This window comes from Maniola hyperantus, chromosome 19 (genome assembly GCF_902806685.2).
Source record: "Maniola hyperantus chromosome 19, iAphHyp1.2, whole genome shotgun sequence".
Classification (NCBI taxonomy): Eukaryota; Metazoa; Arthropoda; class Insecta; order Lepidoptera; family Nymphalidae; genus Maniola; species Maniola hyperantus.
The window spans coordinates 13,440,606-13,464,871 of record NC_048554.1 but is presented as its reverse complement, the minus strand read 5'-3'; the positions used below and the strand labels follow the sequence as shown (position 1 = coordinate 13,464,871).

General features: G+C 38.8%; 1 protein-coding gene across 1 annotated transcript in view; it reads right to left on the bottom strand.

Moving 5' to 3' along the window:
* The window catches only part of LOC117991515 (uncharacterized), a 444,113-nt gene that overhangs the window by 6,261 nt on the left and 413,586 nt on the right, over window positions 1-24,266 (bottom strand). The window contains exons 4-7 of the mRNA XM_034979109.2: window positions 3,070-3,230; window positions 2,698-2,915; window positions 897-1,063; window positions 18-634 (exon numbers count right to left, since the gene is read on the bottom strand). Of these exons, the coding sequence (XP_034835000.2) occupies window positions 18-634; window positions 897-1,063; window positions 2,698-2,915; window positions 3,070-3,230 (1,163 nt within the window). The remainder of the gene's footprint in view (window positions 1-17; window positions 635-896; window positions 1,064-2,697; window positions 2,916-3,069; window positions 3,231-24,266) is intronic.

Here is a 24,266-nt window from a genome sequence, read left to right as displayed (position 1 = left end):
ATATTCTAGCTATTTACCTCGTTATGTGTAACTTTGGGCACATCATAATTTTCATAAGGGCCTACTTTAGGATTGCTGCTAGGATAAAAGTGTTCGTTTGATTTACAGTTACAACCTTGTTGAGGCAAAGGGGCTGGTGGTTTCTTTTTGTCATACTGTGCAGGCTTTGGAGGTCTTAGTGGGGGTTGATCTTTGCACTGACATGTGTCTTGATGCCTTTTCACTGGGTGTGATGTAAAGTAATCTGTACTGTTGGAAGAGTTGTCTGAACTGCTTTCAGGGACTGCTTCCATTGTCCACTCCGGGTTGAAGTGACCGCCTGTATTTAGAGCTACTGTTGAAGGTCCAGACGTACCACCAAGTTTAGTCAAACAGTTGTTACATCTCTCTAACGTGACGTGATCTGCACCACTCCAAGGTGGTTTCACATTTATTTCCGTGTCTGGTCTATATTCTCTTTCATCGAATCCTCCTCGTCTTTCTGCTGATGGCCAGGTTGGGGAAATTTCTCCACAATCTTCACCAAAGTAGTTTTCTTCATATAGAGCACTAGCGGTGTCTAGTAGACTTTGGTCAGCTGTGTTGAAATCTGATAGTCTTGTATTCGGTCGAGATTTTGATCCACGATCAGTTCCTGTAATTTAATTTGGTAAAATTATTTTTGTGTAGTTAAGAAAGGTATTCAAAATGTAATTCTACACGGAAGTATAAAATAAACTTAACACTGAGGTTAACGAAGTAGAAAGTAAAGATATAACAATTTTGATCGATTGATGTGTAATCTTTGTTAATTCAGTTGTTGTAATGCATTTGCAACTGTAATGTAGAGTTTGTGAAAATATTATATTTAAAATTACATTAGGATTTTAGTTTATTTAAGATACAATAGCTGATACCAGTCCTCTGTGATCCTGTCCTTTGCTGAAGTTTCCCTTGAGCGGCGTCGTCGATGGCGTCCGCGATGTCCTGTGCCTGGTCCGTGATGAGCATGTGGAGGCCCTCGCCCTTCCCGCAGTGGGAGCCACCTTCGAAGCAGAACCGCCCCTCCACCACGCCGTAACGCCTTCACAGAAAACGGTATTATAGTTCTTAATAGCTATTAGTTATTAATAATTTTTCTTTTGCAACATAATTGGGTATTTGCCTATGTCAAAAATAAATTATTTCTCAGTAATTATTAAATAGATGGTCTTCCAAAATATGTAAAATCCACGCCCTTTGTTAGTTTTACGTGTAATAACCATTTTAAATTATAGATTAAACTAAAAAAAGCACGTCAAATGATTGTGACGTCACATTTCATTTCATAGTAGCTCGCATACTAAGTGCGTGTTTTGACGTTTGATAAAGAGTTACTGATTTGACTAGTTGTCAAATACTGAATTAATGGTCAAATCAAATGAGCTTCACTTTTTGAGTTATGAATCAGAGTTAACAGAGTAACAACTTATTTTTTGTTGTCATGTGAATAGTACAAAATAATGGTTAATTTAAGGCTTACAAAGAAGAATAGAAGCTAAATATAATAATAGAAGGTATATTTAAAAGTTACACCTGCTTGTGCAATCTAAAGAGCTATTAAGCTGCTTTGTGAGAACTAAGTAGACTAAGTTCAGTATAATGTCATTTTAACGATTTTTCAAAAGCCACATTAGCTCTACCCATTTTTCGGCAGAACGGAAAACTAACATTAAGGGATCATCCTTCATCCGCCTAACAAACCGTGACTGTCACAATTTTAAAAACCCGTGCATCAACTCATTGTTGGCAATAGAGTGGCAAGTCACATCAAAGAGCGCCGCCAAGATGGCGTCGGTATAAAACGGCCGCGACGTCGGAAGTCGTCGCCATTAACTCGTTGGCGGCCAGACGAGCAACATAACAACATAAACCAGCAGATGCCGCGTTTATGGCCAGTCGTGAAATGATCGAGTTTTATTGTGTGTATGTCGACGACTGCATTCAGCCAAACTCGGTTTTATGGCCCGTTACAGTTTTATTCAGGCGAGATCGTCGCGGGGCGTCTTAAACTTTTATAGACTGTTGCATCCGTAGTTATGAACTGCTGGAATGGGTTGGATACGCGAACTGAAATTTGTTTATCGGGATTTGACGACTTGGAAAGTTTCTAGAGTCATGCCATGCTGTCTATAAGAGGATGTAAATTGAAATAACATACTGGATTTGTAGTTAATGCATCAAACGAATGGTATTATACCATTACAGTGAAAGTTTGAAGACAAAATTTATATAAAATATTTATTGTTGTTAGATTGATTTGAATATTGAAAAGCAAAAGCTAATTTGAATACAAGAATCTATTGTATTGTATTCAATCAAACGAAATACCTACTGCTTTAATACTGAAGTTATTTATAGCTTATTGGTTTTTTTAAAGAATATTACCCAAGTTTATTATGCTGTCTAACCCTAATATTCCCCTTTCCCCTCCAACTAAGCGTAAAGCTTGTGCTAGGGTAGGTACGACAATAGTGCAACGGGTGCGGTTTCAACCGGCGACCTTTCGGATTTCAGTCCGCTCCTTTACCCGTTGATTTATCGAGGCTACATTTATGTAGGGTTTTCTACATGTTACTAATTTATGGCATGTAACCATTGTATGGTTTATATTATTGCAAAACAATCAGTGTCTTACGAGCTTTTCATATCCCTAAAACAATACTAGTAGTTAGATACCTCAAATGAGCCAGCTCCCATAACCCAAGCAGGCGAGGAGGTACCCCACTGGTCAGAGCAAATCTTCTCCCTTGAAGATGCAACCTGGCTGGTCCAGCGGGCAGCTTCCTCGAACCGCCGCCCCCTATCATCACCAGGTACTCCTTGGCAGACCCTAGTTGACCTCCCACTTTCACTTGCCACGCTATCAGTCTTTCTCTGCTCTCGAACGCAAGTACCTACAAAAGAAAGTTGAACAACTCACGACAAGTACCTACTTAGAACCATTAGTACAATTTTGCTCATCTCGATGACGTTCATAGATATAAATAAATTGTTAATTTGGTCTGGCCATCATGGGCTCTTAGTCCGAGACTGTTGCCGATAACCTACCACAGTGACGTCTTGACAGATGATCGCGATGGTGTTGGACTCCTTGTCGAGGTTGAACCCCGACTCGAAGCCGAGGAAGTGTTGGAGCGAGAGGGAGGCCTTGGTCTGTCCCTTCTTGTAGCGGTCCTTCGGGTCGCGGTACAGTTGCAGGTGGAGGCAATCTGAAACAAAAACAATGTATGTTTAACAGCTATTAAATACCCGCAAGATATTCTTACCATATACCACATACCATAAAAATAAAAATAAATGTTTTTTCAAATTTTTAAAAATTGTGATTTAGTATCAAAAATTTTAAATATTCAGATGTATTAATAAATTCAAAAATTGTGTTATATAAAATAAAACAAAAACCAGAATATATTGTAAGCCAACTTGTTTACTGTAACTATAAGCAACTATATTATGTACTTATACCTAAAAGCATGTATCTAATTACACATTTAGAATTGTAATAATATTGTAAATTTGTACCTTTTGCAGTAATAAAAGGCTTATTTATTTATTTAAGATATACTTAAAATTAGTTTCGCAAAGTCTGTCAAAGATTGGCATAAAAATCGGAGAAATTAATAAATGACCAACACACGCCAACTGTATCAATTTTAGTCCAATATCTCACTAGGCTACCACAGCTAGTGGTTAGGACGTCCGCCTTTCAATCGGAGGTCGGGGGTTCGATCCCGGGCACGCACCTCTAACTTTTCGGAGTTATGTAATTAAAATATCACTTGCTTTAACGGTGAAGGAAAACATCGTGAGGAAACCTGCATGCCTGAGAGTTCTCCATAATGTTCTCAAAGGTTTGTGAAGTCTGCCAATCCGCACTTGGCCAGCGTAGTAGACTATGACCAAAACTCTTCTCACTCTGAGAGGAGACCCGTGCTCTGTAGTGAGCCGGCGATGGGTTGATCATGATGATGATGATCTCACTAGGACACCATAGTGACCATAGTGCGCCAGCGGTACAATCAGCGTAATGATTTCAAAAGTAAAACTATAGCCACCTTCATGCAGTGTTCATGCAATTAATTCCTTACAAGCACTCAATACTAGAGCACTTTCTGGTGCAGAAGTTAATAATAAGCGTGATGGAGGGTTCCGTGGTCCAATTACAGTCGGCCCCAACTGCTTGTGGTTCAATTACAGCCGGCCCCAACTGCTTCTGGTTCAATTAGTGCGGGTCGGTCCCGGTTCGGCTGAATTAGGGATTACTGAGCCATGATATTGGGAATGGTGACGCTCACAATAAAGGGATATTTTTATTTGGTACTAGGTGACCCCACAGACTGCGATAGCCTAGCGGTTAGGACGTCTGCCATCTCATTGGAGGTCGGGGGTTCGATCCCGGACACGCACCCGTGCTCGCCCGCACCGGGTTAGCGCGGGGCTGTGCGGGACGTCCCCACCCCGATTGTCATCTCGACCTGTCCCTGAGTGTGTACTAGTTAGATTAGGGAATGTAAATCGGTGGTAGCGGGCGGAAGGCGGCGGGTTCCGTCGTAAAGCGGCAACAACACGGGTCGGCTTTTATCCGGTTTTTGGCAATATCCGTAAATCTAACCGTGTGCCTATATTGATGGCCGTTACTCAAACTTTTCCGCTAACTCATTGTTATGAGTTGCCATTTTCCGACTTTTATGTTGATGTGCCCGACCGAAACACTCACTACTAACTTTATATAAGTTATTCATTCTGTTAGGTTCATTAGGCTAGTTGTGATAACGCATATCAATCGATTGGAATTGTCAAGCAACCTTGATCCAAGTCGGTAGCTGGATGGGTGACCGACTTTAGATGTCCGAATTTAACCTTCTCGTTCCGTGGGAACTCTTTGATTTTCCGTGATTAAAAGTAGCCTAAATTACTGTCAGGTCTTTAACTAGATATGTGTTTAGGTATACCCAGTGGCGTGCAGCTTATAGAGGCATAAACGCACTGCTTACCCTCATTGTAATAAGTCAATGCTTATTTTTCATTATAACCTGCCGTAAAATAAGTTCATACCTAAATGCATACCCTGGCTTGAACTCCTGTGCACGCCACTGGGTATACCCATGCACAAAATTACATCGATTTGTTGCTGTGTTGTGGTGTGATTGAAGGACAAACCCACCATGCAGAAAACAAGACACTTTCGCATTTATGGATAGTGATAATTATCGAACTTATTTCGGAAAAATAAACGAATTGAATTTTACAAAAGAAAATAATAATATCTAAAATAGTGTAAAAGGGAATGAAGCAATGGCGTGTTCCCCACGGAGCGGAGCGGAGCGGAGCGGAGGAGCGCGCTCTTTCAACGGCTTATTAATTTAACTTCACTCTCATAATTGCACTGAAACTTCAACTAATTACTTTTAAAAATGAGAACGGGTAATTCTATCTACATTTTTGTGAAGATCCTACAGTTTTGTTCGCATTAACTCGTAACGGGATCGCGAATTGAAATATTTAAACTCCACGGGGTTCCCAAGTGTCTTTTATAATGAGCATCGTTTTTTATACATTTGAATAATAATTTGTACCTGTGCAGTGCAAGTGGTATGAATAGAATATTATTTTGCACTTCCGACCCGCTCCGACTTCACGAGGGGGACCTATAATAGTCCGCGACAGGTCGAGATGGCAATCGGGGTATGAGGTAGAGGACGCTTCGCACATCCGCACATCCGCACGTCACCCGCGCTATCCCGCACCGTTTGATCCGTTATCTGTGGTTATTTTAAATGATTATATAATTTGTATTTTAAAATATGCGATTAGATAAAGTAGTGTATGAAACTCTACATTATTAGGTTTTTTAAATTTAGATACAAGTTAGCCCATGACTGCAATCTCATCTGGTGGTAAGTGATGATTCAGTCTAACATGGAAGCGGGCTAACCTGGAAGGAGTATGGCAGTTTTTACACCCCTTTGGTTTCTACCAGAACGCTAAATCGCTTGGCGGCACGGCTTTGCCGGTAGGATGGTAACTAGGCACGCCCGAAGCTTCCTACCAGACCAAACCAGACATTTAGAAATTATAAAGTTCCAAACCCCTGCTGGGAATCGAACCCGGGACCTCCCACTAATAAGCCAACAGGGCTCAAGTAGGTAAATATTAAAACACTCGTGTGATAACTACAACCCCCATTTCTATTTTTTATTTTTTTTCGTTAAAAGAATATTATTAGGCGCTAATCATGAATAATATTCCCGTTTCCCCTCCAACTAAGCATAAAGCTTGTGCTAGGAGTAGGTACGACAATAGTGCAATGGGTGGGGTTTGAACTGCCGACCTTTCGGATTTCAGTCATTGTGGCTAATTCCTTTGTACACAATCTCTAAACTAAACTAAAATATCACGTCTAAACCTATTGCTATCCCTTTCATAATGTTGCTTGCGGAAAAGGAAAGCACTAGATTTAGACCTGTTAATTTAGTTTAGTTTAGAGATTGTGTACTAGAGAATCGGCCCCAATGAGGCTCTAAATTATCCAAACCACCATTATTTGAATCTCTTAAGAAATGATAGACACTAAGGGTGCCAGTCCACTGACGCGGAGCGGAGCGGAGATGTGTTGAGCAGACCAATCAGATTGCCGGTAAATAACATGATATTTTTATTCCGTCATCTGTTGAGACTGATTGGTCAACTACACACATCTCCGCTCCGCTCCGCTTCAGTGGACAAGCACCCTAAAGCAGGTCAGCAATCTAATAAATAAAGCTGGAGCGTATCCGTAAAAAGCTATAGTTAAAATTTGGAAGTTTGGTGGAAACACTAATGGAATGGTAAAGGGTATTGTTTTGTTCATCCTTTCATCATTCTCTCTCCAACAATCGCCATTATTATTGAGCGAATGAATTAATAACGCGAAGTGACCTTTTGTTTTGTATCCGCCTCGCGAAGGGCCCTCCAATCGTATCGTTCCAGATATTTCCGATCCGATCATCGATATAAATGACAAGATATGCCCAAGCGAACAAAAGTTTTTCACGGTTTTGGAACTAAATAAATCATTGAACCAAAAGCTCAATTTGCTGTAATCCGCTGAAATAGGTCGAATCTGTATGATGCAACATCGTCATCATCATCAACCGATAGACGTCCACTGCTGGACATAGGTCTCTTGTAGGGACTTCCACACGCCACGGTCTTGCGCCGCCTGGATCCAGCGGCTCCCTGCGGCTCGTCTGATGTCGTCCGTCCACCTAGTGGGGGATCTTCCAACACTGCGTCTTCCGGAGCGAAGTCGCCATTCCAGCACCTTGAGACCCCAACCTCTATCGATTGTACGAACTATGTGCCCTGCCCATGCAGCAGCATGATGCAACATCCAGCATGCGAAATGCACTTTCACACATGCACAAATGCGCAAAAGATTTGTGTGATGCTGCGTGGTGGTGGTGCGTATTGTTTGCCGAGTGGCTGCTTTTCCTGCATGATTAGCAGTGGGAGGGCGGGTTGTGCATTTCGCATGCTGCATGTTGCATCATACAGATTCGACCTGTTTCAGCGGATTATAGCAAATTAAGCTTTTGGTTCATTGTATATCATGGACTTCCGCAAAATAACGCCTGCTTCTATACAACCAAATAAATCAGCGCCACCTCTTAGACACTAATGAACGACCCGTTTGAAATCCAGACGTCACTGAGGTTGCATTGGTGCTAAATAAACATTTTAAGATCAATGAGACGGTGCCATTTTGTTTGTTCAATGGCCCTGTCCTTACGAAGTAATATATAAGTCAATGTTTCCAATACGAATTATTTGTTTTCGAAAATTGCCTTCTGCGTGCCTACTCGGAAAATACAAATATTGGCCTCCATTAAAAACTATTCGCAAACGATCGCCCCTTAAACTATATCAAAGAAATTTATTTTTATGACCTAAAGCGATTTTTTGTAATTGTTTGTTTTTAAAAGAGAATAAAAGAAACCTTTCTATTCGTTCCACGATACGCTGACTAGTTAAAGATTTAGAAGAAAGAAAGAAAACTTATTCATTCATCTTGTACGTAAAAAACAAACTTAAAATGAGTGGTAAGTAAGTACTGTGGTTAGTAATTAAATACTTAATCTATCTATTCTATACTAATAAATAAAATTGAAGTGTCTGTCTGTAATTTCGAAATGACCATCTCAAATAAAGCTCATAATTATGGTTATTTGAACTGTACCATAACTGAATCACACGTTTGAAATTTTTTGTCTGTCTGTCTACTACGTTGAACAGGCTAATCTTCGGAACGGAAGAAGTACCAAGTGAGGTATCATATGAAAGGGCTTTTACCTCTAGGTATATTCTAAAACAGATTTTTATTTATTTTTACGCATAATAGTTTTTGATTTATCGTGCAAATTGACGAAAAAAATAATCGAGTAGGGAAACTTCGGTGCGCGAGTCTGACTCGCACTTGGCCAGTTTTTACTTTTGAGCACATGTATGACGTAACCAAGCAAATAAAGCTACATCAGCATTCACAGACGTGTTGGGAAAAATCAACATACGCTTTATTCCGACCACGTTCGCTAAATCTAATTATCGATTCGTCCAAATAATACGACGCGCCGAAATTTGGCGAACCCCCCTTATCTCGGACCAGAGCTTCTCAACCTGTATGACGTTCATTTTATTCGTTATTCTATACGCTTTTATAATAAGCTTCCAGAAAACATATTGGAGATGTCTCTCAACAAGTTCAAAGTTTTCATAAAACGGTTTACGTTTTATTGGAAAATCCTATTACAATGTAAACGATTATTTAAATGATAAGAAAGCTTGGGAATGAGTTGCTTAGCAGCTTTGTATTAGTTCTAATAAGTTTAAGAGATTTTGTAAAGTGGTGATAATAAAAAGAATACCCGGCTGAGTTTGATGTGGGCTCTTCTCAGACCTGGGCGCGTTTGGAACCCTCGTAGCTTTAGTTTTAAGTTCGCGTAGTAATTATCACCAATAAATCTTACAAATACAACAACCGACTATCAAAAAGACTAATTTATTACCTATTTTGAATATATTATTTGAAATTTTGAATTTTGAATTTTTGAATTTTGAGTTGTGACCCTCGCTCGGGGGGAAAAAATCTAATTCATTATTATAAATTTATCATCATCATCATCATCATCATCAGCCTGTGGACGTCCACTGTTGGACATAGGCCTTCCCTAAAGAGCGCCACCACATTTAAATTATATATATATATATATAAATATAAATTTATAATACAATAATATTTTGGAGGATCACTATCCATATTACTACCCATCACTGCCCATATTATTACAAATGCGAAAATGTTTGATATTATAATAATTATAGTTAAAAACAAAGACAAACAGTAAGTACGTCACTAAAGTTTAGGAACTGCTCGACATCCGTCAATCCTTCCGAACTGATTTCCATCAGGTAACACCCCGTGTTCCTCCGACACTGGGCCCGATGAGTCGGCTTAACCAAACTTTCGCGAATACATTAGCTCCGTTCGACAAAACTGACAAATTTGAATCGACATGCCCCGCTAGGCTGCTACTTTGGAAAATTACGAAAACGTTTCGTCCTACGAAGGCAGTCTCCATTACCCCTCGAATAAAAACCATATCGAAAACTTCGTGGTTAGGGTCTCGTACTACAGTTGTATTTTTTTTACATTTTGTACGATAAATAAAAAACTGTGCATAAAAATAAATACAAATCTGTTCTAGAATGTGCAGGTAAAGCTCTTTCATATGATGCCTCACTTGGTATATTAATCTTATTGTGAAAGTTGAAAATACTAATTATTTGTTCAAGAATTTTAATTTTTTGTGTGATGTATTATGTAACCATAAATTAACGGATTTCAGATTTTTCCCCTTACGTGTGCTATACGACCTACCTACTTGCCAAATTTTATAATTCTAGGTCATCGGGAAGTATACCCTATAGGTTTCTTGACAGACACGATAGACAGACAGACAGACAACGAAGTGATTATATAAGGGTTCCTTTTTACCTTTTGAGGTACCTACGGAAACCTAAAAATGATTTTTTGAATAAAATTGCGCGTGAGAAGTCATTTTGTACGAACTATATATGATATTTTTGAGATTTGAATTAAATTCAAGACCTGGCGTTCATTGTATAGTACACAGGAATTTGAATCGTGAAACTTTTGAACAGAAAGTTACAAGCGGGTAGTGAGAGGCGTCGCGCTTTGACATCGAATGCTGAATCCCTTTCATTTTTTTATTTCCCTGTAATTGTGGATCTCAAATTAAGTTGCCCAAAGAAATATTCACTTTTGTATACAGCTTGTTATTGGAAACAGTGCAAGCAAGTTTGTTGAAAACCGTACGAAATTTTTGGTGGAAATGAAAGAAATATATTTTTTAGAACCACAATTTATCAGAATAAAGGGTTCCCAAATTGTGATTGATGGTACATGGTGACGTATTTACATAGATCCTGTTTGATAATATAAGGGAAAATTCTAATGGAAAGTTCCTCAATCTACACAATTTTTAAAATCATCATCATCATCATGATCAACCCATTACCGGCTCAATAAGAGTACGGGTCTCCTCTCAGAGTGAGAAGGGTTTTGGCCATAGTGTACCACGCTGGCCATGTGCGGATTGGTAGACGTCACACACCTTTGAGAACATTATGGAGAGCTCTCAGGCATGCAGGTTTCTTCACGATGTTTTCCTTCACCGTTAAAGCAAGTGATATTTAATTAATTAAAACGCACATAACTCTGAAAAGTTAGAGGTGCGTGCTCGGGATCGAACCCCCGACCTCCGATTAAAAGGCGGGCGTCCTAACCACTAGGCTATCACAGCTTTTTTTAAATATTTTAAATATATTTTGGAATTGGATTTCAATAGGCTACTTTTTATCCCGGAAAATCAACGAGTTCCCACGGGATTTTTAAAACCTAAATCCACGCGAACAAAGTCGCGTGCATCAGCTAGTATCAAAATACTGCGCAGCTAAAGCTAATTGGCACCGACCCCAAAAAATATTATTATGGAACTATATTAACTCTTGTAGACATAATATATTCGGTAATAAATTAAATTATTTTTCAATTTTTAGTGTTTGTGTATCGAAGTCGGTTTTTATTTTTTTTGTAAAAAAAATTTATTTCACAATTTTTAGTGGTCCCATGGAATTATGCTATGACTGGTTAAAAATCTATTGTTTACTAAGCTATTACACTGATCGCGAGTAATTTACTCTTATCCGTTGAGGAGTTCCAGTATCTATCTTCGAAGATGTTCATCAGATCTTCACCAAATTTAAATGGAACCAACTTTGAAGTATACCCTTTCAAACAGAAAAAGAATTTTCAAAATCGGTCCAGGCGTCTTCGAGTAATCGGGGAACATACATAAAAAATAAAAAATAAAAAAAATAAAAAGATTCCGACGAATTGAGAACCTCCTCCTTTTTTTGAAGTCGGTTAAAAACACAGCATCAAGACCGGGAGCCGTGCCACTTGCCAGATGTCTGCATTGCGACTCCCCGTCTTCCAGTTCTACAAGTTCTTAAGTATGGGTAACAGCGATTACGCACTGTACTTCCGCCATCAGAGTTCTATCCGTCATCCGTGAGAATATCAGCCATTATATACATAACTAGCTGCCCTGGCGAACTTCGTACCGCCAAACAGTCTCTTCTTTCTTTTTCAGGGTTTTTTTAATTTTTCTCTCCATAAGAACCATCCTCGTACTTCAAGGAATATTATAAAAAAGAATTGGCGAAATCGGTTCAGCGGTTCTCGAGATTCGCGATGAGCAACACATTTAATGATTCATTTTTATATATAGAGATATGTCATAAACTCCCATACAAAACAAAAAGGTTCTTTATTTTCACAAAAAGAAAGAAAAAAAAAACTAATTTTTGTAAGCTGTGCCTACACATTACCAGTTAACCTACGGGTTATGTTATCCCGGTGCCTCTAATACTTGAGCAGTAAAGTCAAAAGACCTGTAGTACTATATCTAGACTCTAGACATAGTAGGCATCTACCCCCAGGGCGCTAATCATCGCGATCTGTTTGCCCAATTCATTAGCCAATTGCATAATGGTAATCATTTGCCTGCTGCAACTAGGGGGGGGCGTTTAATAATGCATGATTTATGCCGCGCTGTTATTACTTTTCACTTCGATAATGCCAATCCCGCTTCTGATACCGATTTCGGAATGACATTTACATTAATCAGTGGCAGGTTTATAATAAGACTAGCTAATGATCGCGATTTTATCCACGTGGATTTAGGTCCTTGACTACACCTATGCAAACATCGCGTCTAATTGAAGGACAAACCAACAAGCTACTAAACCAACAAACAAACACCCTTTCGTACTTACGTATTTATTTATTTATTTTAGTTTATTTATTAGGAACACACACAATACATTAATTTAACACAAACTACGACACTTATAGACAAACACAGGCTGATAAAAATGTGTACACAGCATTTGCAAAATATCTAGACAAATAAAAAGAACTTAACTAACTACTTAACTAAACAATTAATAATTAAGTTACTTAGGAGATGAACCCACCGTAAAATGATAAGAGCTTTTTTTTGAATGCAGTAGCTGAGTCATGAAATATGTCGATGCCAGGTATCTTTTTTGATATTTCGTTAAATTTTGCACATATACGCTTAATTGGGGCTTGATTTCCTAGATGAGATTTGGTGAAAGGTATATGGAAGATTTTTGGGGATATAAAACTGCGGGAGTGTCTATGTGGAACAGATAAGGATATTCGATTGAGAAGGTGTAATGTGGGTAGTGATGCGATAGGTAGGTACATTAGTACCTACCTATCATTTTAGTGACATGGTCGCTAACTATATGCCGCGTAAGAAAATCAAAGATATTCAGCGGGTGATGGAGAGAGCTATGCTTGGAGTTTCTCTACGTTATCAAATCAGAAAGGAAAAATCCGTAGGGTAACCGACATAGCTCAACGGGTTGCGAAGCTGAAGTGCCAATGGGCAGGATACATAGTTTAAAAAATCGATATTAAAACAGTTAAAAAAGTTTATATATCACATTCTTACACAAGTATGAACAGGGTCTTGGACTTTATAAAGTTTGAAGAACCACGTATTTTATGAAAGTCTGTATCTTTACGTTTAGTATGTCAATGTGAAAGGACACATTTGTCTCGCGCCGCCGATGGCAATGTTAACAATGGCCTAAATTATTGCCGACATTCGTCGCGCGAGCCGTCGACCGATTTGTCTTTCATTACTGGCCTGCTTTACTATTAACGGATTCGACACGATATTTTTGATCGACGAAAGTATCATCTCTTCTGCAATGATGATGACGTCACATAGCAACCTCGAAAACTAAATTTTTTGTAGCCAAGCTACGGACGGTAGGAATGGGAATCAAACTCGCAAAAATCGCTAAACACATTTTTTCTCACAAAATACACCATTTGCTAGTGTACTGAAATACTAGCTGTATCATTAAGCAATTTACCTTTTAACTTTTAAAGAAAATATTGTTCTAAAACAAACTTAAATAATAAAATAGATTCAAAAATAAATAAAGGAACTTTTTTCAGAGCTTTCCTTTACTAAAGAGTTTTTTCGTTGATTGTAAAACAGTATCTGTAACAGTAGTCTGGGTATTTGGATCACTTGTCTATTTACAGCTAGGAATCGTGTTACAATCGTATCGTAGAGTGTAAAGAGGTGACAGGCGCGACAATTTGTTAAACTTTGTTCTTTCGTTATTAAGGCTTTTGTCAAACAGACGGCGGGGTGTCGTTATATCTATAGAAAACGAATATTTCATGCTCAAGCGTTTTGCGTGAAAACATTCCCAAGTGTAACAGTTAATGATAAAAGTTTATTTCTTGCGTCTTACAAACTTTGTTTCTTTTCTTTGTTCTTTACTGTCATATTTGAGTTTATAATGTTTGTAAGGACGTGGACTGTAGCTATATACAGGGTGTAACCTGAACGCTAGCAGAAACTTAACGTTATTGTTATACTACCTAACAATACCAATAACCATTTGCCTCGTTTTGTACTTTTAGTGATTTAGATATTTTCAAAACCGCAATGTAAAGCGTGCGCAACTCGGGTTAGTGCCCCACTTACGACGAGGCATTGACTCCGGGTGTCCAACGTTCGTTGACCTCTAGCGTCAGTCAGATGTTTTATTTGCAATTTATCGTAAACTTTTCCAAAATTATACGGCTTTTTAAAGTTTTTTTCACGTTTGATAAATAATATCTGTCCCGGCTGTACTCACGTGTTTAGTCGACGCTAGACCGACTAGTTTCAAACCCATCCGGGGTCCTTTGTCAAGGGAGTCAGTTTGCGCACGCGCCGCGGTTTTGACTGCGGGCCTTTTTTGCGGGTCTTTTTTTTTTGCTTTTTTGCGGGCTTTGGGGCGGGGGATTTTTTCACGTTTCTTTTGTGGTATCATATCAGTAATCATCAGTACTATCACCTGTCTTCGTTTTTGCCAGCGTTCTGGTTACACCCTGTATATAATTATTTCAATTTGCTTTCTAAGTATGTAATGAAAAGACTTTTCATCTACACTTCAACAACATAACTCTTAACTTAAACAACACTTTATTTTTTAGGGTTTCGTTCACGAATGGTGCCAACGGAACCCTATAACTAAGCCTCCGCTGTCCGTCCGTCCGTCCGTCTGTCTGTCATCGGGCTGTATCTCGTTATAGGTAGAGAGTTATAATTTTTGCAGAAAGTTTATTTATATTGCAACTTATCAACAACTAGCTTATGTTCGCGACTTCGTCCGCATGGACTACGCAAATTTCAAACCCCTATTTTACCCCCGTAGAGGTGGAATTTTCAAAAATCTTTCGTAGCGGACGTCCACGTCATAAAAGCTACCTGCATGCCAAATTTCAGCCCGATCTGTCCAGTAATTTCAGCCCGATCTGTCTAGAAGATGCCTATTCACTCTTGCCTTGAAGGTATGCTTGGCAGGAAACACGGACGCTGGAAGGGCATTTCACACCTTAGCGGTTCGTATCTAGCTGCTCTCTCTCCGATCGTGTTAGATTGCCGTCCCATTCGGCTATATTTTTCATTTTTATCCACAAATTCATCCAATTTTTTTTTTTTTTAATTGAAAGCAACATTCAGAATATCGGTTATTTCCAATAAATTGACAAAAAAAAATTACAAAAACCATTTCGAGTGCAAAATTGTTTTGTATGTGAGATATGAAATTTGAATTGTTGCAGTATTAATTTGTCGCGTCACAAACCTATTGTTCTTTATTTTTTATGTGGATATTGGATAACGTATTGTTTTAATGACCACTAGAATCACACACACCAGATCAGAGACAAATTTGGAAATTAAAAATTTCCAAACTGTCGGGTATCGAACCCGGGATCTCCCATGGGGAAAAATTAGCCTAAATCACTTTATCTTTGCTAAATGATACTTAGGCTGAAATCTATAGAGCGTGCTTTGACTTTGCTTAGACTTAAATCAGATTTATGCCAGCTATATAACGCTGTCTCGTTTTAACCGTGTCTTAGGTCTGAGCAAAGTCAAATAAGTTAAATAGGAATTATATTATAGACAATAATGTTACTGTGTTTAGGCTGAAAGGCGGGCACACGGCAAACAGGGCGACAGAAGGGGTTTTTAGCCGGTAAGAGTCCGGCTCTACCTTCGGGTGTCCATGAGGATTTTCCCCTTCTGTATTAAAAAAAAAAAAAAAAAAAGGTCTGAGCAAAGTCAGAGTGCGCTCATATAGATCTCACTCTTCGCCTCATGGGTCGGTAGGTACTAAGGCTGAGATCTATAGAGCGCACTTTGACTTTGCTCAGACTTAAAATTGAGTTAAAACGAGACAGATTTATGTGAGAGATATAGCTCTGGCTCGTTTTAACTCTGTCTTAAGTCTAAGCTAAGACAGAGTGCGCTCTATAGATCTCAGCCTCAGACTTCGATCTTCAATTCAGGAGGTCATGTGCGTTTTAGACACTTTAAATATCAAATGCTTTAATACCATAGAACAAAGTAGTTATTTCAAGTAAGGGTTTGGTAGAACCTCTAATCGGCCCCTCCCAACATAATCGGATCAGAATGTATCGGTTATAATTTGGCAAAGCTAAACTAGGTGGCTGCGAATATGGCTCCGCTAGGGGGCGCCGGTGACTGGCAAACTAATCGCATCAGCATAATGGGGTTATGTGATACTGATTCAGATGAGCTTAATGCAAATTGTGTTGATTAAAACTTTGACTAGGTACCTCGCGTGTTCTGGCCGCGATATCCAATGGAAACGCAGGTTCGGATCTCAGGTGTTTAGTATTGTTTAGAAATTAGAATTTTGTGAAGTTTAGGTTAAAATACTATCATCATCATCATCATGATCATCATCAGCCTGTGCCGCCCACCGTTGGACGCAGGCCTTCCCTAAAGAGCGCCACTACACCCGGTCCTCAGCCTTCCTCATTAAGCCACTTCCCGCCAGCCTCTTTATATCGTCGGTCCATCGTGCTGGAGGGCGTCCCACACTACGCTTGCTTAAACGCGGTCTCCACTCAAGGAGTTTCCGGCTCCAACGGCCATCGCCTCTACGACAGGCATGACCTGCCCACTGCCACTTCAGCTTGCTAATAGTTTGGGCTATGTCAGTGGACCTTGGTTCTCCTATCATAAAAGTTATACACTCATATAATTGACTATAACCCCGACTTCGCTTGTGTAGAATATTTCCAGATCAGTAAGGGGTGGGAATTTCCGATAGTTCAATTAATATCAATTTTCATAGTCACAACACAGTCATAGTTTCATAGTCATAGTTCCGTCATGAACAATGACGGAATTTTATTTAAACGTTCATCCCCTATTTAATCCCCCATTGGAGGTGGAATTTTTAAAAATCCTTAAACACGTACCTATTTCTTTTTTTGATTATCTTCATAGATAGAACTTGAAAAATGCCGAGTTTCATGCTAATTTTCATCAACTATTTAGAATTTCCAAAAATTCGCCTAATGTACTCAAAGGTGAAGTCTGCCTATCCGCACTTGGCCAGCGTGGTGGTTGGTTTAAAACACAAACATTCCTCATACGGAGAGAAAACCCGTGCTCAGTAGTGGACCGGCAACGGGTCGAGATTATGATGATGAAGGTAACGTAAAGTAAGTATTTTTTTAAGTTGTTAATAATGTCCTAAAATTTAAAAAGTAATTAGGCAGGTACCACGTACCACGTACCACGTACCTACCATCACACCACTCTCCTCACCAATCTAGACTATAGCATTAATCAGACTATAGTAGGTAAACTCGTGGGGCGACTAGAATATCTACTACCTACAATTTCATGCCGAGTTTCTTGCTGGTTCTTCTTGGTAGGAACGGCATTCCGAACCAGTGGTAAATTAAACTAGTTAACTATTCAAAAGCACTTGTAAATAAGTCTACTTGAATAAAAATATATTCTATTCTATTCTATTCAACCGCTCATATCGTTTAAAAAATGTTTTATGAAGCTACCAGGTGTTTGCTATAAGCTTGTATATTGATATGAGAGAACACTGTAGTGTGTAATCTGTATATAATGACCTGCTAACAAGATATATCATTACATATTAATACACGCAATACTGGATTATCCCGGGATGTAATCTATTTGGTACTAGCTTAGTCGTGTCTCGGCATTATTAGTTAGCTGCCGTGCCTTGGAGAGCGCCTGATCTCTCTACCTTCGTGTCAAATTTGCCGTCCTATAGAGAGTGAGGGAATAGAGAGAGCACCTGTATGCACTACTAGGTGATGCCCGCGACTTCGTCTGTTTAAGTCCGTATGTCCGTCCCCGAGATACGAGATAGCTTGCAAGATAACTTGCATCCAACGTATGAATATACTGTAGGTTTCTTTTATCCCGGAAAATCTAAGAGCTTTCACGGGATTTTCAAAAACTTAAACACCGAAAAAGACGCAATAGAGAATTCGATGCATTTTAACAGATCGAAACCTTAGAATACAACAAGTATAAAACAAATCAAGGATGCTGCCTTTGATCGTAACTCCGTAACTCGAGAATTCTGATCAAATTAAAAGCAATGGGAATTTATAAATTTGTACAACCCCGCTGCGAACGGCAACACCGCTTGTTAAATAATGAAATAAAGTCGACAAGAAAAATGAAAATTTGCTTTAACGAACCGGATCTATTTTTATTTGGTGCACCCCCATTGTATTTGGTGCACCCCCATTCTGCTTAACCGCGGTATAAGGGGTCTTACATACCAAAGACACTTTGTCCATTTGTTTCACGATTGTTTCATTGTTTTGGTCAATCTGCGCTTCTGGTGCTTATGCAATCGATGGTGGAGTCTGAATTATCCTACCTTCGAATATTGGCCATGGTCTTATTTGAAGCGAATAGTAAATCATCGGCTGAAAATTCACAGAATTTGATATTGGGTATTTGCCTACTTTTGAATTTGATAAATATTATTATTACTTTATTATAAACTAGGATAAAAATAATGACGTACACTGAAAAAAATATTAAAATCCAACAAAGATTTACAAAGTTACAGTTTTAATAGGCTACTTGACTCATATCTAATTTCGTCCAATAAATGATTATTTATTATAGTATTTTGCTTAAGACAACGAAATATATCAATAACAATTATTAAAAACGCAGGATGGATATATAAATCCAATTTTAAAAAATACAGTTTTTATTTTTATTTGAAATGCAGAAAACGCTGTCAGCCATGATGTGACGTCATTAAAAATGTAAACAAAGAAATGTCATCCCTATGTCACGCGTGGACTAACGTAGTATCCATATATATAAAATTTAAAGTCCTGACTAACTTATATATCAACGCACAGCCTAAACATCTAAACAGCTGGTCCTAGATACATGAAATTTGGTGGGTGTGTTCTTTGTAGGTAAAGAGAAGGTATCCACTAGGAAAGGATTTTTTGAAATTCCACCCCTGAGTGGGTTAATGGGGGTTTGAAATTTATGAAGTCCACGCGGGCGAAGTCACGAGCATAAGCTAGTTTTTATATATTTCTAAAAACTCATAGTAAACGTAAAAAAATATCGTTTTCTCTTTATAAATTGAATAAGTTATAAAGTAAGACTTACAACAAAGTGATCTTTGCAAAAATAAATTTGGGTTGAAGTCGTTAGTCATATAGGATCCCTTTAAGCAAGTCTTCGCGTGTTACGTGTATTTATTTCACTGGGCACTCTAATCCACAACTTTCCTGTGGTCTTTATCGATGCGTTTTTACATTCTCGGATGATACAATAACGATAATTACTATATTTTTCATGTACACTAGTATAGAAGTCATGTTTATTACACTTTGGGAGGTTATGCTGTTGTTTACAAATGCATGACGTCAGAGCACAGATAATCTATCGGCCAAACATGGCCGACAGTGTTTTCACCTGTCTAAGAAAAATATATTTTTAAATTAAAGTTTTACGGTTTTTAGGGCGCAAAAAAATATAGTGTTAATTTTTTTGATCTAATAGGACAAATATTAACCATTTAAGACCAACTTAAAAAAAGTGTCAACTAGCCTATTTTGGAGTGGGAGGGTCTTCTCGCAAAACGAAAATTTGTATGAAATCACACGAAGCTACTATGGCATTAGTAGGTGTGACGTCAAACTGCTGAATCGCTATATTTGTCTAATCAGGAATATTTAAATGCTTATAACTTTTTTGTTATTTGATCGATTTAATTAGTTTTTTCAGTCTACGTCATTATTTTTATTCTAGTTTTTCATTCATTGACAGTAATTCATTGTACTTACTTATAAATTAATTTAATAAGTAAACAGTGATTAAAAGTACCTTAAAGTATATCAAAGTTGTTTTACATTTCATACTGTACGTATTAAATAACTGACATTTTCGTCACAGCATGAACGTACCTAATAATATCCGTTATCAGCGACCAATGAGGTGATGTTTTTTCTTCCCTATTAGCTCGTCTAGGGTCTCTGTCTAGGGTATTACATAGAAACCAACAGGCTGTCGTCTGTCGCTCGGTCAAAAGTCTTCGGTTTGCGAGAGACCTAACACAAGAGTGTTACACAAGTTTGTTATTCAAAAATTGTTTCTATTCAAAGGTAATAAGGTGCTGTTTTGTTGAGTTTTTTATTTTGTATGTCCGCTCAATCGTGATGGGGTTTTCTTAGAGGAATTTTCGTGAGTTTTTGTTACTTGTTTGGAATCGACGCTGTCTGCGCTCTTCTAAATTGATAGCCTTCGAGTTTGAATGTTGCTCTGCACTCAGTGTTTTGTATTTCTTGTTTATTCCATGTTGCTTGAATAGAGAAATAGTACGCTCGACCGAAATTGGCGGCGCACGTGGGTAACCTGTTTGCTTTTCACCTGACATTGAGAAAGGTGGGAGGCCTAATTACCCTCCTATGTTTGTATGAAGAAAGCACCGAACTGCACTTCTTAAGGCACGCGAATTTTAATTAAAGTTTGTATAATTTTATTAGACTCAGTTAGGTTTTGCCTTTGGTTCCTAAGGCCTGATTGCCTTAGGGAGAGGCCATTTACAAGACAAACTTCCTTTTCAAAGACAAAGTTCTCCATAATATTCTCAAAGCGTGTTGGACTATGGCTTAACCACTTCGTATGGTTTAAGACACGTAGTGGGCCAATGATTTATTTGATTTATAGATTAGCGCTTGGCTGCAATCAGACCTGGTGGCAAGTGATGATTTTTTTTTTTAATGTATTGATCACGTTAATTTTCAATATACATTTAAAATACACAGTTCGCCATCCTCTAGAAACTGTTGAAGTTTATGTGAGGATGGCGAGTTCGCGTTATACAAATTTAATAACATAAAGGTAGAAAACTGTTATATAAATAAAAGTTGTTAATGCATATTTGAATGTATAAATATATGATGCAAACTAAGATGGAGCGCGCTTGCCTAGAAGATGCCTATTCACTCTTGACATAATCATGATGATATGATATGTTATCGCATTTGTATTTGGCGCCTTTTGAAATGGAAGTCACGTGATTTATTGCGAGACAGCCATCTTGAGTCAATTGTATAAATACGAGTGGTTGATGGTTTTAAGCGAGTCTCGTTCCCACTCGAGACTCTACCGACTACTAAATGCTTTTTGTGTTAAGGTCGCCATTTTGATTGAGTGGTTGCAATAGCAATTGTGCCCTAATCAACTAAATATTGCAGTAAATGTAATAAAAGGTAAAACAACAACAAAAGTAAGGTACGCGACAAGGCTTATGCCTATTAGCGTCGTGGTTAATATTTAACTTCACTTCTGGTATGTTTATAGATATCTACTACAAGACAAAGTTCCCTCGCTTCCTAACAACACTTAACGAAAAGTATCATGTGATAATTGTAATAATACTCGTTAAACTACAAAGTAGGTAGGTAGCAGAACACGCGTAACGTTTAACCGAATGGTTTAGCCGAAGTTGAGGAGCGGCACATTTCGCTGTTGTCTCATTACCATTTGACATGGATGTTAGTTGGCGGTAATTACAGGAGCTCCGGTGCAAGCCCACCTGTCATAAAGGGCTGCGTGCTCTAAGGCACAGGCGGAGCGGGTTGCTTGATTACTGTATTGAAGCGAAGCTTCTTACATGATTGCCCAAAAGTAGAAGTGTAATGTTTACACGATTCATGAATGTGAGTTTCCTTATTATGCCATCACTTCTAAATTCCTGAACAAATTTTGGTTATGGGGTATCGTTAGAATCCTGAAACTATTTTTAGTTGGCAAAATTCAATATTATGGCTGACTAGCTTGGTCACGTGACCCGAGGAATAAACAGCTTACAGCGGCATGCTCCTTGGACAACTCTCGGGTAAGTTTTATCTCGTTAAAAATAGCGGTGATATTATGAGTTTACGCAACAGAAAGGTGTTTGTAAAATTGACCAAAGCGCGTGAGCTGAATTGCACTTTATTGCATCAGAAGCGGAGTCTCTATTTGTTTAAATGTGTTTGTGTCCTTCTCTACCTGGAAGGTACAATTAAATATTGTGTAACTATAGTCAACTCAGGAAGGCTACTACAGGTAGGCTGAGGATCGGGTGTGGTGGCGCTCTTTAGGGAAGGCCTATGTCCAACAGTGGACATCCACAGGCTGATGATGATGATGATAGTCAACTCTCCTTCCTGTACGAGAAGGGTTTGGCCACAGTTCACCATGATGGTCATTGATCGTACGTATGTACGTACGTATACGGTCACGTAAGTGCGTACTTTCAGACTTCACACTGAACTGTCAGGAATGCACATTTCCTCACGATGTTTTCCTTCACCATTAAAGCAACTGATATTTAATTGATTAAAATGCACACATCTTCGAACCAGTTAGAAGTGCGTGCTTGAAATGGAACTTTCGACTTTCCGAAAATGTGACTTCTGTAGTGAGCCGACGACGAGTTAATCGTGTTGGTACTGAGTCAACTCGGACGGGCGTCCTTTACCTCGCGAGCTTCTGGGACCACCACAAGTACCTGAACCCAACGCAAGCATCAGTGGCGACGAACAGGACGACGCAAGGGATTTGACACTACTCGGAGAGACATGACATACAATGAGGTCTACGCCAAAGAACGAGACCTTGGCCTACCAGGCCAAAAACTAGTAGGATACAGGTAACACTGAGCTACCTGAGAGGAAATGCCCGGGCAAGGAGGCCCAGGCTCGAGGCCCGCACCCCGATTGACTTAGGTCGATCGAGAAGACCCTTCACCATCGAGTCAACTCTCTTGTGACTTGCCCCACGCGCTGAAAGGCACGCCGCTCGCACTAATGTAGGACAAACGTTAATTTGGGCGAACGACTGCTGACGCGACCTCTCATTTGGTAGAGCACCTCCTACGTGGCAGTAATTAAACGAAAATAACAGCCCGCGGAAATTACTCACACGATAATTATATCTATTAATACTAGATGATGCCCGCGACTTCATGCGCGTGGATTTAGTTTTTCTAAAAACCCCGCGTGAACTTTAAAATTTTCTGGCATACAAGTAGCATAATATATCCTTCCCTGAGATGCAAACTACCTCTGTACCTTTCGTCAAAATAGTTATACAGATAGGCCGTGAAAACAGATAGACAGACAGATAGACTTTCTCATTCATAATATTATTAGTATAGAGGTATGGAAAGTACCTATTACTTTTTCTTCAACATTTCTGATATGAATCGTTATCAAACATGAAACACTCCCAGCGTCTGTATTTTCTGCCACGTAGGTCGTAGATATAGATACCTTGAACTCAAAAAGCGGTAGCCTAGTGGTTTAGACGTCGCCGGCCTCTTTCGGAATTTTCATACTAGCTAATGTCTGCGAGTTCGTCCACTATGGCAACTCTTTGATTTTCTAGGATAAAAACTAGCAGAACTCTCCAAGTCTTGAACGGCGGCGTTGCGTCGCGTTTACTCCGTTGCAGCGTGTTAAAGGATAAACCAACAAACGAACACACTTCAGCATTTATAATACGAGTAGGGATCTTACAAAAAATGCATAAAATTTTCATTCGACAAAAACATTTTCACTCCCCTGAAAATATTCAGAAAGTTTCACTTACACGGGTATAAAAAGATTTCAAAGAATAAAATGAAAGGGCCGGAGGATAAATAAAATTATCATTTACCGCCCGAATTAACCTCCCGGCCCTTCAAAGGCGGTATTAAGGTTGTGGACAAAACATAAATATCTTGTAAACAAGGTAATCCGATAGAACGGGCGGAGGGCCCGAGGAGCCCTTAAGTGGCGCCCACATGGGCCCAGTAATAAAACGGTGTGAGCCGTCAGGTTACATAAATCGAGGATAAATTATGGCGCAACGCGTAATATAGAGTGTAAAATTACACATTAAATTATATATAGGGTGCTTTAAGAACGTGCGTAAAGATGAAGACGCGCCATAGTACTGATGATTACTGATACAGACATCATAAAAAAACACGAAAAAATATGTATTATTTTTAAAAGTTCGCAATGTATCTAAATATATAAAATGAAAAGGCGACTGACTGACTGATCTATCAACGCACAGCTCAAACTACTGGACGGATGAGGCTGAAATTTGGCATGCAGAGCTATTATGACGTAGACATTTACTACGAAAGGATTTTTATAAATTCCAAATAGGGGAAAAAATTTCAAAATATGG